We start from the raw sequence: 15032 nt of genomic DNA on the forward strand, positions 1-15032 counted from the left end.
ACCAGCAAGCTTCCATCTACTGAGTTTTCCTCTGGAGAAAACAATGATGTACACAACGGTGCATTTTCATGTGATTTCATATAGAAAATATGCAGCATGTCAATTAAAAAAACAAAAAACAAAAACACTACTGCAGTCCTGCATGGTGATGTGAACAAGGGGCATAAATAGAATTGATTTTAATGGTGTGGTACAGATTACCTGCTTTTGGCAGCTGCACCACAAAATATAGGTAAACACAGAAGCGTAAGTTAGGTTTTTACAGTAATAAAATATTGCATGTGGATTTTGTGTTGTTTTCATGTTTTTTATTATGTTGTACAGAAATTCATTGTTTTTATCAATTGTTACTTGTTTGGACAATGGTTATGTTTTATTTTACTATGGCCCATTCTTCTTTGTGCATGACAAAGAAGATGTATCAAATGATCTGAAGGTTACATCTGTGTTATTGATGGTGTAAATATGAAGGTGGTTCAGTGATACATTTTCCCTTGGTTGCATAAACTTTGAAAAACTTTAGTGTAGTAGCTTCTATTAAAAGTAGGCAAAGTTCTGTATTGATTTATGGTTTTAAAATGTTTCTGTCCAGACTTTGATTCCTGGGTTTTCCCTGGTGTTTTGTTTGCCTGAAAACCTTTTGATCTTTCTGGTTTTGACCTGGCCTGCTTTTTTACTATGAATTTGCCTTCATGATCTTCTGGTTTAATCTCCCACTCACAGTATTCTATGAGATGCTGTCTTACAGCAGGTTTAGGAGGCAATATTCTTTGTTTTGATGCCCCCCCCCCAATTAAAAAATATTCTTTAGTGAGTTCATCATTTTGGAACTGCAAAATCACCTGCAGAACAATTTTTTAAATTTAAAGTGTTTTTCATTTCAAACTGCAGAACTGTATGTAAATCAAAATGTACCTGTTTTGCTCATCAATATAAATGGAATTTTACCAGTAATACTGAAAGAGAAAAGTCAAGAGTCCAGATCTCCAAAAAGTCATAACCTAACACCACTGGATTTTTTAATATGTTAAATGTGGAACTCATTTCCTGTTCTAACTTGCTTCACCATTAAATGGCAGAGGGTGGTTTCTTCCCATGACTGGCCTCAACAAAAATGTCTCATGTTCTCCTGTGTGGAACTATTTGACTGGTAAAGCAGAACACCAATAACAGATTCCTGAGCTGGCACTTGGTTATTATGTTGGTTTCATTACTGATTATTACTTTCCTTCATATCTTTGAACTTCTGTCATTTGTGTCATTCCAATTTACTGTCTGTTCCCATGTTGCATTTTCTCAATCTATATGTGCAAGGTTGATAGTGGACATTGTGACATTTGATGGTAAGCCTTTTGATTCAAACCATTGACTACAGTATTTGACACTAAACAAGTCACTCACTTAACTCACTAGTGCCTTTACTATAAATTAAAGACAGTTATTTTGTACACCCCTGATTTTTACACAACTTTGGACAAACTAGTATAACATTTTGTCTCTGTCTTGCAGGAGATGCTTTCCCATGGACCATAAGCCTCAGTCAGTTCAGTGTGTATACACTTCTTGGCCAACAGAAGTCATTCAGCCTTTTGGAGCCTGTAGGCTGCACTTCAACTCTGGCGGTCACATCACATAAACTGCAGGCCCCAGGCACTGAATGCAGACATTCATTTGTTGTGTGTCTGCATGTGGACCTGGAATCACTTGAGATTAAATGCTCAAACCCTCAGGTGAGTATTTTACTGATCAGTGGGGAACAATGCTAAAAGTTAAAAATGTTCTTTGAAATGAAATGGGAAATTTTATGTTTCGCATAAAATATCATAATTTGTTTTTATTTCCCTTCGTTTTTCTTCATTTCTATTTAGTATTCATTAAAATCAATGACTGCACCTATCAAGTACCCCAAAATGCTCTGAGATTTTTTCCTTCCCTCATCCTTAGGTCTTGTAACTGTAACTTAAAATACATATTTTGCTAATATGGCTAAATCAGTTGCAGGTGTGCAGTTTACTTAAACTCTTAGGTAGTAGTGGATTGCATCTCCTTGGGGATTGATGCCTGTTGAATATGTCATTGTTCAGCGACCCTATTTATAGGAGTAGCACGTACAGCGGGAGCATAGTGGTGGAAACAATTTTCTCAAATTCCCATTTAAGCATTAACCTTTTTCTCATTTTTTGTTAACCCTTACATGGTTATTGACACTCCGTGATATTGAGAAGCGGAGTGAAAGAAAATAAAGCAAGTTCTTGACAAATTGCAATTTAACCCACATGTATGTTTTCTGATTCCCTTTGCTTCAGATGTTGTTTATGTTGTAAACATATGTTGTGGTCTGCTGTGGGCAGGTTTTCTCTCCCATGATCGTAATTGTTAACACTTTTTAGTAGGATTTCCTAAATGTGAAAATCTGTTAAACTAGAAGTGTTAATGCTGAAAGTGAATTAGGTCTTAAGTCACTGTAGCCATATTTTCCAAAAAGCAGTGGAATGTAGTTTAAGCAGTGGAATGGACATCATGCAATGAAATGGAAGATTTTATAGTTGTCAGATATCAGTAGATCTATGAAAGTAGCAACATAATCTGAAAACTTTTAATATGTACAATAAATATTAGTGTCTGTGACCTTCCACATTCAGTCAAGTCAGGATTCCTAGTCTCTATGTTTAGCTTTGTACAACACAAACTCCCAAAGGGTAGATTTTTCTAGGTTTGATTTTATTTCAGGCTATGTTGTAAAAACGGATGAAGACAAACACAAGTTTTCTTCACCCTAGTTCTAAACTCATTGCTGAGTGTGATTTATGTTATACTAAATAAATAAATGTCTTGCTGTGGCAAATGTAATTCCTTGCCAGTTACTGCCTGTCTGTCTTTCACTTTTAGTATCCCTTATTTCCAATTTCTCCAGTGTTTTCATTTATTGGGAAAAACTTCATCTGACCAGGGGCCTCATGCATAACGCTGTGCATAGAATTCACACTAAAACATGGCGTAAGGTCAAAAGTGGAAATGTGCGTATGCGCAAAAAAATCCAGATGCATAAATCTTTGCCTTCGCCAACTTCCACATTCTTACGCTTCATAAATCCTGGTCAGTGTGAAAAGTAATGCATATGCACGCGCCTGCTGTCCCGCCCCGTCTCCTCCCAGAATTACGCCTCTTTGAATATGCAAATCAATATAAATAGCCCTCAAGCTCAGCATTCTGTGAAAAGACAATGGCAAAAGCACGGGGGAAAATAGCAGAATTTCAGCGAATACCAAATGGAGGCAAGGAAAAACGTAGTATTTGTTGGTTTAAACAGTGGTATTAACAATAAAAGGAAGTTGATTGAGTGACATAGTGTCGGAGAAACTCAAAAGCTCAAGTTCACAAATTAGCACAGTGCCCAAAATAAAAAAGAAGTGGTCAGATATCAAAGTTGCTGTGAAAAGGCAAGTCGTAGCCCACCGTCTGAGTGTCATATGAAAGCTTATTAGGGTACAGAGAAAAGAAAAAAAAATAGGGACATAGTGGGGAAAAAAGCATGAAATGTCAGCTTTAATCTCAAAATTTCCACTTTAATCATGTCATTTATTTTGTCATTAAAGTAGAACATCATAAACTTCATCTTAAAATAGTTTAATTTACTAGTTTCTCAAATCCCATCGTAACTAAAGTAGCACATTAAATGCTTTGTTTTGTATGTGTTCTTCTATATGCTCTATGTTTGTGAATCACTATGTGCATCTTAAACGGGCTTTCTCTTCCTCCGACAGGACACAGAATCCATTACATTCCTGAAATTACAGTACAATACAGTCTCTGTAATTAATTAAAATACTGAGATGTATACTTGATATAATTTTCATGATGATAGGAATTAAAACATGTATTAAACACGGGAACACGGTGGCGCAGTGATTGTTCATGCCTCACGCAAGATGCTTGCTGCGCCATGCATGACCTTCGATGAAATAATTTATTGTAGCAGTACTGTCTCTTTCAAACGTACTAACCCCCAATTCCTGTCCTTCCTTTTCTTTCTCCAAATACCCAATCGCCACACAATCAGCTCTGTAATTGATGTTAAGCCATCTGAAAGCTGAGAACGCCAATTCTTCAAAACTTTTAAGGAACATTGAAATATCTTCGTAGTACGTGTTTAATTATTCTATCCTTCTCACCATCTAGTGTCGCGCCAGCCCCAGCAAGAATACGTCGCAAGGCAGGAACAATCCATGAACGGAGTGCCAGCTCCTTGCTAGTGCTGTGACATCATGTCCTCACATCTTTAATTATTAATAACAATATACATTATTTAAATGAATTTAAAGTTTTGTCTGTATAATATAATAAGCATATTTTGCTGCTCTTCATTTTAAAAATGATATCATCATCATATGTAAATGCGCTCTTTATAAAGTGGCTCAGGTTGTGCAATATTATAACTATCGCAAGTTTACAGTGAGGTAGGCAGAGTGGTGGCTCTGAGGCTAGGGATCTGCACTGACAATTGCCAGTTCGAATCCCGTAAAAATGCCAAAAGGAACTCTGCTCTGTTGGGCCCTTGAGCAAGGCCCATAATCTGCAATTGCTAAGCGCTTTGTGTAGTGAGAAAAGCGCTATATAAATGCAAAGAATTATTATTATTAATTGTACTTATAAGTACAAACAGTTCTACAAGGAGCACTTGATGGACTGATTGATTGCGTTTATAGTTGTTGGGATGAAACTGTTTCTGAACCATGAGGTCAGTACAGGAAAGGCTCTGAAGCGTTTGCCTTGTGAAAGCAGTTCAAATAGGCAGCATGGCTGAGGCAGCGTGTGCTAGATGCTGTATACTGATAATTCTCTTTCCGATCAGCTGCACTAGAGCTGTGATTCCATACTCAGATACAGTGATATAAATACTCCAAGTGGTGCAGTGAGAGTAATATGGAAAAAGTTGATCTGCTGTGGCAACCCCTAACGGGAGCAGCTGAAAGAAGAAGAAGAAGGTGCAGTGAGAGTAACAACGCTAGAGCAACTATGGTATTTGGAATATGTTGGGTATTCCTTGGACCATTATATTGTTACAGGTTAATTACAGTCAGATGCCTTAAACTAATAAACAATATGCAGTTAATCTCAGTGTATATGATAAAGCCGCATCGGGAATGTGGATCTAAAAAAGAAAGGGAAACCACACTGGAACAAAAGCACTGCTTTGACGCTGGGTGCTGCCAATTTGCAAAACCGAGCAGAGAACTTGCGTACGCCAGGGTTTTAGCTAGCGTGAGAATGTGCATGGCTTTATGGCAAGTTTAGGTTTTATACATCGCAATTTGAGCGTGGAAACGGGAGCGCACAACATTTTTGTGTGTACGCAACGCTTATACATGATGTCCCAGATGATTTAACCCACATTTCGCCATTTTTATGATTTTTCAATTGAAATATGAAACTTAGTATCTTGATATTAAAAATCTTGGCATAATCACTGTGATGGAATTTACTATATGAATACTGTTTTAGTTTCCCAAATCCTTTCCACCTGCCTTAATTGGTCAGTGTTAACTGTCTTCTTTTTGTACACTAACTGCTCAGTCTTCGCAGGTCTTTCACATCTCAGAAGCAAAACTTCATATGCACCTCACAATGTTGCTTTGTGTTACTTTTCTTTCACACACACCAAAGCATGTGTGGGTCTTTCATGTCATATAGTGCGCCGAAAGCAGTACAGTATTTACTCCAAGAGGCAAATGGGTGACACATTCTGTATTATGTCAGCAACATCAAATCACCATAGCACCTAGAGCTTATTAAATCAAAGGCCAAGGAATGAGGTGTATGCCAAGGAACTGTGCATATTCCTATGGCTGGTGCATCACAAAATGACACGCTGTGACCTGACTCCCTCATTTACCACCAGTTGAATTGTGTATGCCATGCCCAGTAGGATCGAAAGGTCAGGAGCTCTCATGGCCTTTGTAATAGTTTTAGCATTATCATATAGAATGATATGTACTTTCTGTTTTGAAACATATTGCTCAACGCAGTAACCAAGACCCCAGCTGTGATTTCTTGGCAGTGGATAGGCACTTGCTACAGTTCAAAGTTTTCATTTATCCACTGAACATTTAGACTCAATATTGACATAGTGACAACTCCAGATATTAGTTTTAAAATTGACTACACAGACATTGTGTTGTAGTAAGCTGCTGATGTGTGTGTGCATTTTGCCATAATTCTTGCAGAGCACCGTTTAGAAAATACTTGAGCCTGGCATGTAGTATCGCCGGAAGATGTTTGACTCCAACATCTTTCACTACTGACAGTGGCTAGATGGTCATGGCTTATGAATTCCATAGTTTCAGGGCTATAAATTTAGCCTTCTTGCTATCCATATTGTAAGGATTGAGTTTTCTGAGCGTGGCCATTATTAATAATTGAGTGAGGGTAGGCTTGCTGGTTTCCGCTGCCTTTGTATGTGCTGCTTCTTCATATTGTCTTTATTCTTTTTGCCATTCATTTCTCAAAGGTCTAGTAAAGTTTGTTGTGTTGAAAGTTTTAGTGGAGAATCCTTCAGAAGTGACTTTTTTTGCGCATTTGTTGCAAACTGCAAATCTATTACCTTTCATGCAAACTCAGTAAACTACCAGACCGGCAAGGACACATTGCTGTATTCTGGAAACACCAGATATTTGGCTTATGTATTTTACCTAAATGAAAATTTGTTTGGCCAATTTACTGAGCACCGATCAAGTCTCACTAAGCAAAATAGTAGTACAGTAAACACAGAACAACACAATAACAAACATTGTCCCAGTGGAAAGACAAAGAAAGTAACAATACTGTGCAGAGGTTGCTGCTTTTTTATCTTCTTACAGATTCAGTGAAGCATGGAATATAACTGAAATACTTAAACTGTTACACAAAGCTATTTATGAAGGGCAGTCTGTGGTGTTCATTCAGTTACATATCTTAGGATGGGAATTATCCAAAAATGCACATGTTCAAATGCTATTAAAATATTTCTGTAAATGGACAGTAGTTTTTAAAGCCATCAAAATGCAAAACAATGTCCATGATCATAGATTACAGTGCATGGTGCAAGTCGCAGGTCTTTTCCTTTATAATGCATCTGCTTAGGTTTTGGTTTCTTCCAAGTATGATGGGAGGCATTTTACTAATGGACGCTACTACATATATTAGTAGTATTATCAGTCTTCTCTCAGGCACTCAGTGACCATAAGAAATTAGCTGCATCCAAATAACTGAAGGCACATTATGTACAAAAAGAGTCTCAAAGCACATGAGAAGAAGATAATCTCTCTGAACATGAAAACTTTAAAGGGTTGTTGATAAATGTAGAACAGAAGGTAAATTAAGTTTTCTCAATGAACCGAGCCAGTAGACACAGTATATGTATATGTAAGAATACCAGTACAGCTAAGCTTTACCACTATTATGCCACCGCTCCAACTTTGAGTCCTGAACTATCCAGTACAGTAAACACTATGCATTTATTCTTGGGAAAAAAATCAAGATTCACTACAATTAGGCACTTTGTGAACTTCAAAGATTCCAGCATGGTAAGCATCATGGGCTGGCGACTCAAATTAGAAGCCTTGTGTCACTAGTAGTAATGAATTTACTGAGAGCCCACATGGGTTAATGTTCGCACTATATTATCTGCAGTTGCAAACTGTTCAAGTGGCACTGGCGACAGATGATTTTGTAAAATTGGCTCAAGTTTTTCTGATTGGCATGTAAAGCCATAATCAAGTTTGCTGAAGCAGTGTGTCTTCTACACGTTTCCTGGCAGAATGTCAGATGATTTTTTTTCTGCCTGCAGCGTACACTGTGAGAGCCTGTATTCGTGTGCCCCTCCTCTGTCAAGAACTCAACACATGCATTAGAGAGACATCAGTCCCACCATTATTAGACCATAAAAAAATGTAATACACTGCTGTGCTCATCCTAAACTGGTAAGATATGGATCAGGTTTGTCAGAGTTCATACAGCCTTTCTATCAGGACCTTGACTGTCATCTGTTACTTGAGCTTCAAGTTATGATATGGTGATCAAGATGTTCACATGTGTTTTTCACATTTTCTGCCATATTTTTGACCCGGTCTGTTCCAGTTGTTAATACACCAGATCACAGTGCATATCACTCAGCTTTAGTATTTGGCACCATTTATCTTTCTGTGAAGTGCAACAGAAGCCAATTTTTCATCTGAAATCTGATTATTTTCTGCCCCTTGTAATTCTCTCTCTTTTTCTCTAAAGAATAGAACTTCAAATTGCTGTTTAATTGAGCACAACATAACAGCCGTCTTGAGAGACCTCTTACAAGCAGGCCTGCCATGAAATGTCATAATAATAGCTAGACAAGTGACAGAAAAGAGCAAAATTAGTATTTGTGTTTTACCCTGCTAAAGTCATTTTTAACACTAAGGCTGCATTACCGCAAATTGTGGAGTGGCCATACATAGTCACTTACAAGGGAGTTTTTTGTACTGATGTAAGTTGTGTCAGAAAGAAGTAAAATATTCGTAGATACAGCCTAAATATAGCTGTTCTCAAACAACATCTTTTGACACAAATTTAATGGTTACAATTAGGCTTGAATCAGGTTGGCTAGTCAGTTATCCATTCTCCCTGCATCTTTTTTTTTTTTTTTTTTAAAACATTTGCTGTATCCTGGTCATAAACACTATAGTCATAAACACTCGGGGTTCCATTTGTTAGAATTTGTACTAGAAATCCAGATTTCCTATTTTCTTAAAATTTACTGCAAATTTATATATAGTGCGGTGTAGCAGCAGCATATTCATTCCTTGTTTTCAATTGGTTCACTTTTAAACTGCTCCACTAGGCCAAATTATTTGACTATTCAAAAAACTTTTCCTTATAAAAGGAAGACTTTTTTCATTAAAAACATGAGTAAGTAAAATTAGTAAGTTTATAGTCTGTTATTTTTCCAGTCTTTTCCTCCTTCCTCCTTAATATTTATGATAAGGTTGAATGACCCGTTCTTGTAAAGGTACTTCTTTTCTAATAAGATGTACATTACTTAAATTTGGTTATTGCAAATTTAAACTTATATTTTGGTGTATATTTTATATCAGTTGAATTTATGTTGTTATTATCTAACCATTTTTATTAGAACACATTAACTTTGTATATTTAGTGGATTCAAAAAGTATTTACTTTCTGCACACTTTATTATATTATTACCCATCAATCTGCACTCAATAATATGTAATGCCAAAGTTTCAGAAAGGTTTGCTAATTTACTAAAAATCAAAAACTGAAATCTAGCAATCATGTAAATATTCAGTCGCTTAATTCAGTTCTTTATAGAAGTCCCTTTGGAAGCAATTACAGCTTCAGGTCTTCGTTGGTAAGTCCTCTACAGGTTTTCCACACCTGGATTTGGTCAGTTTATTTCATTCTTCCTGACAGATCCTCTTACGCTCCATTAGATTGGATGGAATGTCTCCATGACCTGCCATCTTCAGGTCTCTCCACAGATGTACTACGGGATTTAAATCTGGGCTTTGGCTGGGCCACTTGAAGACAGTCATAGACTTCTTCTGAATCCACTCCAGCATTTTCTTGGATGTTTGTTTCAAGTCATTGTTAAGCTGAAGGTGAACTGTCACCCCATTCTGAAGTGATGTGAACTATGGAGCAGATTTTCTTCAAGGACCTCTTTGTATTTGACTGCATTCCCCTGTCACTCAATTCTGACCAGTCTTGTTTTTTTGTCACTGGGAAGCACCCCCATAGCATGATGATGTCACCACCATCTTTCACTGTAGGAATGGTATTAGTCAGGTGGTAAGCAGTGCCTGGTCTTCACTAGACCTAGTGCTTTGAGACCTGCCCAGAGTGTTCAGTTTTTTTCTCATCAGACCAGAGAATATTTTCTTCATGCTGTCAGAGTCTGAGCAGGCTGTCATATGCCTTTTACTCAAGAGTGGCTTCCATCTAGCCACTCATATATATACATACATACATACGTACACAGGGGTGCACATAACTGGTACGCATGCACGACAAAAATTGTAAATGCGTAACGTCACCTGTGTCCCTACAGCGCAGGTGTGTACCTGACGGTCAGAGAGGGCATCAACACTTCTTGTTGCTAATATACATTGTTTTCTTTTTGGTTTTGATTATCTTGTGTTGCCAACATGTCTAAAAAACAACAGACATTAAGCAGCTACTTTGGCGTTTCACCACCTGTAAAGAAACATAAGCCGAGCCAAAGCAGAACAAAAGTTTTTTTCTGAAAAGTGGCTCCAAGATGTGCCGTGGCTTGAAGCTAATGATGAGCGCACTGAAATGTGGTGTAAGTTGTGCCGTTCGCATCCACATATTGCAGACAAAACAAGTGCCTTTTACACAGGCTCAAAGAATTTGACAAACATGAAAAGAGCAAGGAGCACATGAATGTAGTACAAGCTATTGCTAATAAACAAGTTAGTCAGGAAGAAATTTCCACTTGCCCTCTAGCTAGATGGCGAAGAAAGGTAAATGAAGAACAACGGCAAGCTCTGTGTAATATTTTTCTCCTTGCCTTTCATAAAGCATAACACGAACTGGGTGCTTACCGATCTGCGCAGGCTGTAACAGATGGACTCGTTAAACTTTTCCAGGAAGCAGGCTTGGACAACTGGAAGAGAAAGTTGGTCGCTGTGTGCACAGACACAACGGCATTGTTCTGAAACTACGGCAACTGGCTGCAGTATTAGACTCCCTTGTGCACATTCTGTGCACTGCACACACACTAGAAAACTGCGGAAAATCAGATGATTGCAATGTTCTGTACTGTGAGACCTTTAATCGTTCCGTGGGCAAGCTGCTGCAGTTTAATTTACAAAAAGGTGGAGCAAATAATACGGCTGTGCTTAAGAAGTTGTGTGAAGAGAACGGGATCTCCTTTGTGAAATTGGGTAAATTTCATAATATCAGATGGTCTGCATGGAGACATGATACACTGCTAAAAATATCAAGATTATTGCCAGCCATTAAAATGCAGCTGGCCACGAGTGGTAACAATGACTTACAGCATATCTGCACAGACCAGTTTCAGTGTTTCATGGGCAACAGGCGTGACATTGGCAAGATTTTGAAGACCACATCCATTGTGTTTCAGAAGGAAAAGCTGAGCATTGGAGAATGTAAGGATGAACTCCATGGTGGCCATAGGACAGTTTACACTTTTGCTTGATGCTACATCGTTTTGGCAACACAACAGTTTGTACCATTCTTCAGCATTATGAAGCTACACTGAGTCTTGACAAAGACACAGCTGTCACTGAATGGATGCGCTTAAAGCAAACAGGGAAACGCTTGACAGCATCCTCTGTGTTTGACTTGGTCCAGATAATAAATACAAGCAATCCAGATCTTTACTCCAACATTGTCAATTTGGTTAAACTGTCTCTTACACTGCCTTTGAGCAGTGCAGCCTGTGAGAGGGGATTCTCAAATCTTAACATAATAAAAATGAGCACAGATCTCGTCTGTCACATGCTCGCCTCATTGCCCTAATGCACATCCACCAGTCAAAGAAGACCACAGAGACATTTGACCCAAAACCAGCAGTTGACCTGTGGATGGAGACAGCTAAGCGGAGGCTTAACCAAGGAGAGGGAGATGCATCTGCAGCATTATCATCTACCATACAGGAAGCTGAAGCAGAGGACTGTGAGGTAGACAGCGAGGAGGACAGTGAGGAAGGTTGCACTTATTAAAACATTACTCTGTATAGAGTGATCAGGTATTTCTGATTCTTACCTCTTTTTAAGCTGCTGCTGTGTTTTTATTTTATTATTATTGTTGTTGTATCTGTATTTATTTTTTACCCTAATTCTTTACCTTACTGTTAAATCTGTTATAGAAATTGTTTTATTTCAATTTTTTAAATTTCTTTGGCAAAACTGTTTATGGTCATGCCAATAAAGCTCTTTGAATTGAATTGCGTACCAAACTCCATCTGATGGTACTCACTTGAGTAACACACTGAAAAAGTTATGTGCACCACTTTCTGTGTGTGTGTGTATATATATATATATATATATATATATATATACATATACATACATATATATATACATATATATACATACATACACACACACAGTATACGAGGGGGTGCCCAAAAATAACCGAAATTAAAAAAAAAAAAAAAATTGTTTTAATCATTTTTAGTTACTGAAACTTTAGTCTCCTTCAAAGTACTCTTCATGTGAATGAAGGCACTTGTCCCAACTGTTGGAAAATTTTTGGAATTGCTGAAGATGAATGTTGTCCAGTGCCTTCAGCGATTTTTCTTTGACTTCCTCCACGGTACAAAAGCGCTTTCCTTTGAGTTCTTTTTTCATATTCAGGAATATGAAAAAATCACACAGAACAAGATCAGACGAGTAGGGAAGTTGGCAAGAACTCCAAGACACAAGTCATTTCAAAAATCTCTTCAATAGTCTGAAGACGATCTTCGTAAATTGCATTGCAAACTTTTTCAAGATTTTCTTCATTCCTAATTGTGAAATGTCGTCCACATCTTGGTTGGTCTTCAAATGACGTTTCCCCTCATGTGAAATGCAAAAACCACTCGTAGACCTGTGTTTTACTTAAAGCTACCTCTTTAAAAGCAATTTCAAGCATCCCTACAGTTTCAGCAGCTTTTATCCCTAATAGAAAACAAAAATTATATGCAGACTCCCTGTTCTTTATGATCTCCCATCACAAAAATCGCAGAACACGTTTAATAAGCACCATGAAAAACTGACACAGAATGCCGTACGAACAATACAGAGCAACGCCACTTGGCAGACTGCCGCAGAATACTGTAAGTATGCTACATCTAGCAGTGAAATTCGCAACTAAGTCTAGATTGTGTGCCAGGTACAGATTCCGGTTATTTTTGGGTACCCTCTTGTGTATTTATATGTATATCTTGTATACTTACTAAAAATAATAAAAATGCAATAAAAAATAACATCTTTATTGTGTTATGGGATTTTTGGCACTGATCAAATGATAAAAAGTTAAATAATAAATATTCACAGCTTCCTAAATTCATTATACATAATAAAAAGCAGATAATTACTCATTCCATAAGTTACCCACCCAGTATTTTTTTCTAAGAGATATCTTTCATAGAATCTCCAGCTGTTAGTCTTTTAGGATGCATCTGTGCCAGCTTTGTACATTTAGAGATGTGTAGAATGCATTGTTAGAAAAATTACTAAAGCTCCTCCAGGCTTCCACATGTACTCAGAATTTTTGGTGGCAAGCCACTTCAGGGTCATGTTTAGTCCAGACCAGCTATAAAATAAGTCTTCTCCTAAGACTGATGAAAACTCAGACAATTCTACATGCAGGGTTTGCACCTTGCTTCACAGATGTGTCATTCCTTTATGGTTAAGGAATTGGGATCCAAATCCCAGAAGGCTGCCAATTTTATCTCTTCTTCCAACTCTCTCGTTGACTTTTTGATATTGTGTCAATCAATTTACATACCCTTACTATGACTGTTTAAAAAATGTTACCAGTTGTACTATTGATGGGTTTGGAAAGCACCTTGGTTGTGTTCATTGTACAGTGACACTTTATCCATTATTGTTCTTTTGTATGTTTGATCTATTTCATCTTCTAACTTCTCAAGTCTTGCACAAGTGTTCACCTGTAACCACTCAAATGCCAAGTTGCTGCCATGATCATATACTTCCTCTTAAGGGTGATGTAATCAGGATGATGAGCAGTGTTGTATACGCAGTACATGATTAAACCCAAAAAAAGTCAATTTTGAACTCAATAGTTATAAGAATGTTCAACCATTTTGTATCAAGGCTTTCTGGCATACATTAGCCAAGAATCTTTCATAAGTGACCTTCATTTTGACACAATCCCATGAAGGTAATTTTCATGTAGCTTCTAGGTAATTGTATATTCATATACAGTTTTCCCCACTTCAGATGCAGGGGATAGAAATGCCAACTCCAAAAGAATTACTCTCTCACAAAGGTTCATTTTTGAAGGATGCCTTGTTTTACATAGGTTCATAATTATGTCTTATTTTCCATTATTATTTACCAAAATACACTTCTCTTTTTTCAACTTCTGTCACCTTTTTAATGAACTTGCACAGATTATGTTTTTATGGATGGGCTAAACCTCTCGTTTCTTTGACAGAGCATACATCAGCTCTGAATCCAGTTGCCAGTTTCAAGGCGCTGTTCTGTCTCCAAATTTCACATGGGTCAATCAGATTAGTTAAACCAAGTTTTGAGTTTTATACAGTGCCTGAAACATTGAAAATGTTCATAGTCCTAAAGTAGCAAAATATAAAGGATGATTTTTCTTTCATCTATTTCATTTTTTCCTCTTAATCCAATTCCTATTGGTCAATCACCAGTGCCAATCCCAAACAGCACTGGGGGCAATGCAAGGAGATTTGCAAAAAACCTAATGTGTATGTCAGTTTGTTGCCACACATATTGTTAATTTTATTCTTATTTAGTTTACTGCACGCAATCATTTATTATGTGAACTAGCATTTTTTAAATACTGTGTTTATTTCCTGAATTTGGCTTTAGTTGTAGTTAGAACTTTGAAAGGACCACAGCAGACCTCCGGCCTTGGCAAACATTAGTGCCCAATTTCTTTTGTTTGAATCCTTCATTTGAAGACTTCACTTTTTATTTTTTGTGTTCAGATTGGGTAATTTTTAAAGCAGACTTTTATTGTTCTTGCTAGTGCAAGTGTAACTTGCAGAGGTACTACACCTTCCCAGTGTTCATCTGCAATGTGTGGCAAGTATACATGATTTCAACATAAGAAGTTGTGTGCTCTGTTATTCAAAAGAGTGATGTACGTTGCTTTAATTCTCTATTGTAAGCTACAATAAATAAAGAGCAATTGAAAATGAGCAAATAAACAGCGTGCTGCTCAGTGCAAAACATAAAGTTTGGGTGTTATAGTATTTTTACCTGAATGTATTTGTAATTACATGTTAAATGTACACTGAACATATACTCTAA

The 15032-nt window shown here is 37.3% G+C and overlaps 1 protein-coding gene across 5 annotated transcripts in view; it reads left to right on the plus strand.

The window, feature by feature from the left end:
* LOC114663785 (intermembrane lipid transfer protein VPS13B-like) overlaps window positions 1-15032 on the plus strand; it is a 908960-nt gene that overhangs the window by 554210 nt on the left and 339718 nt on the right. For all 5 annotated transcript variants that reach the window (XM_051935849.1, XM_051935847.1, XM_051935848.1 and 2 more), the window contains exon 24: window positions 1510-1730. In XM_051935849.1, the coding sequence (XP_051791809.1) occupies window positions 1510-1730 (221 nt within the window). The remainder of the gene's footprint in view (window positions 1-1509; window positions 1731-15032) is intronic.

This window comes from Erpetoichthys calabaricus, chromosome 13, assembly GCF_900747795.2.
Source record: "Erpetoichthys calabaricus chromosome 13, fErpCal1.3, whole genome shotgun sequence".
Lineage (NCBI taxonomy): Eukaryota > Metazoa > Chordata > Cladistia > Polypteriformes > Polypteridae > Erpetoichthys > Erpetoichthys calabaricus.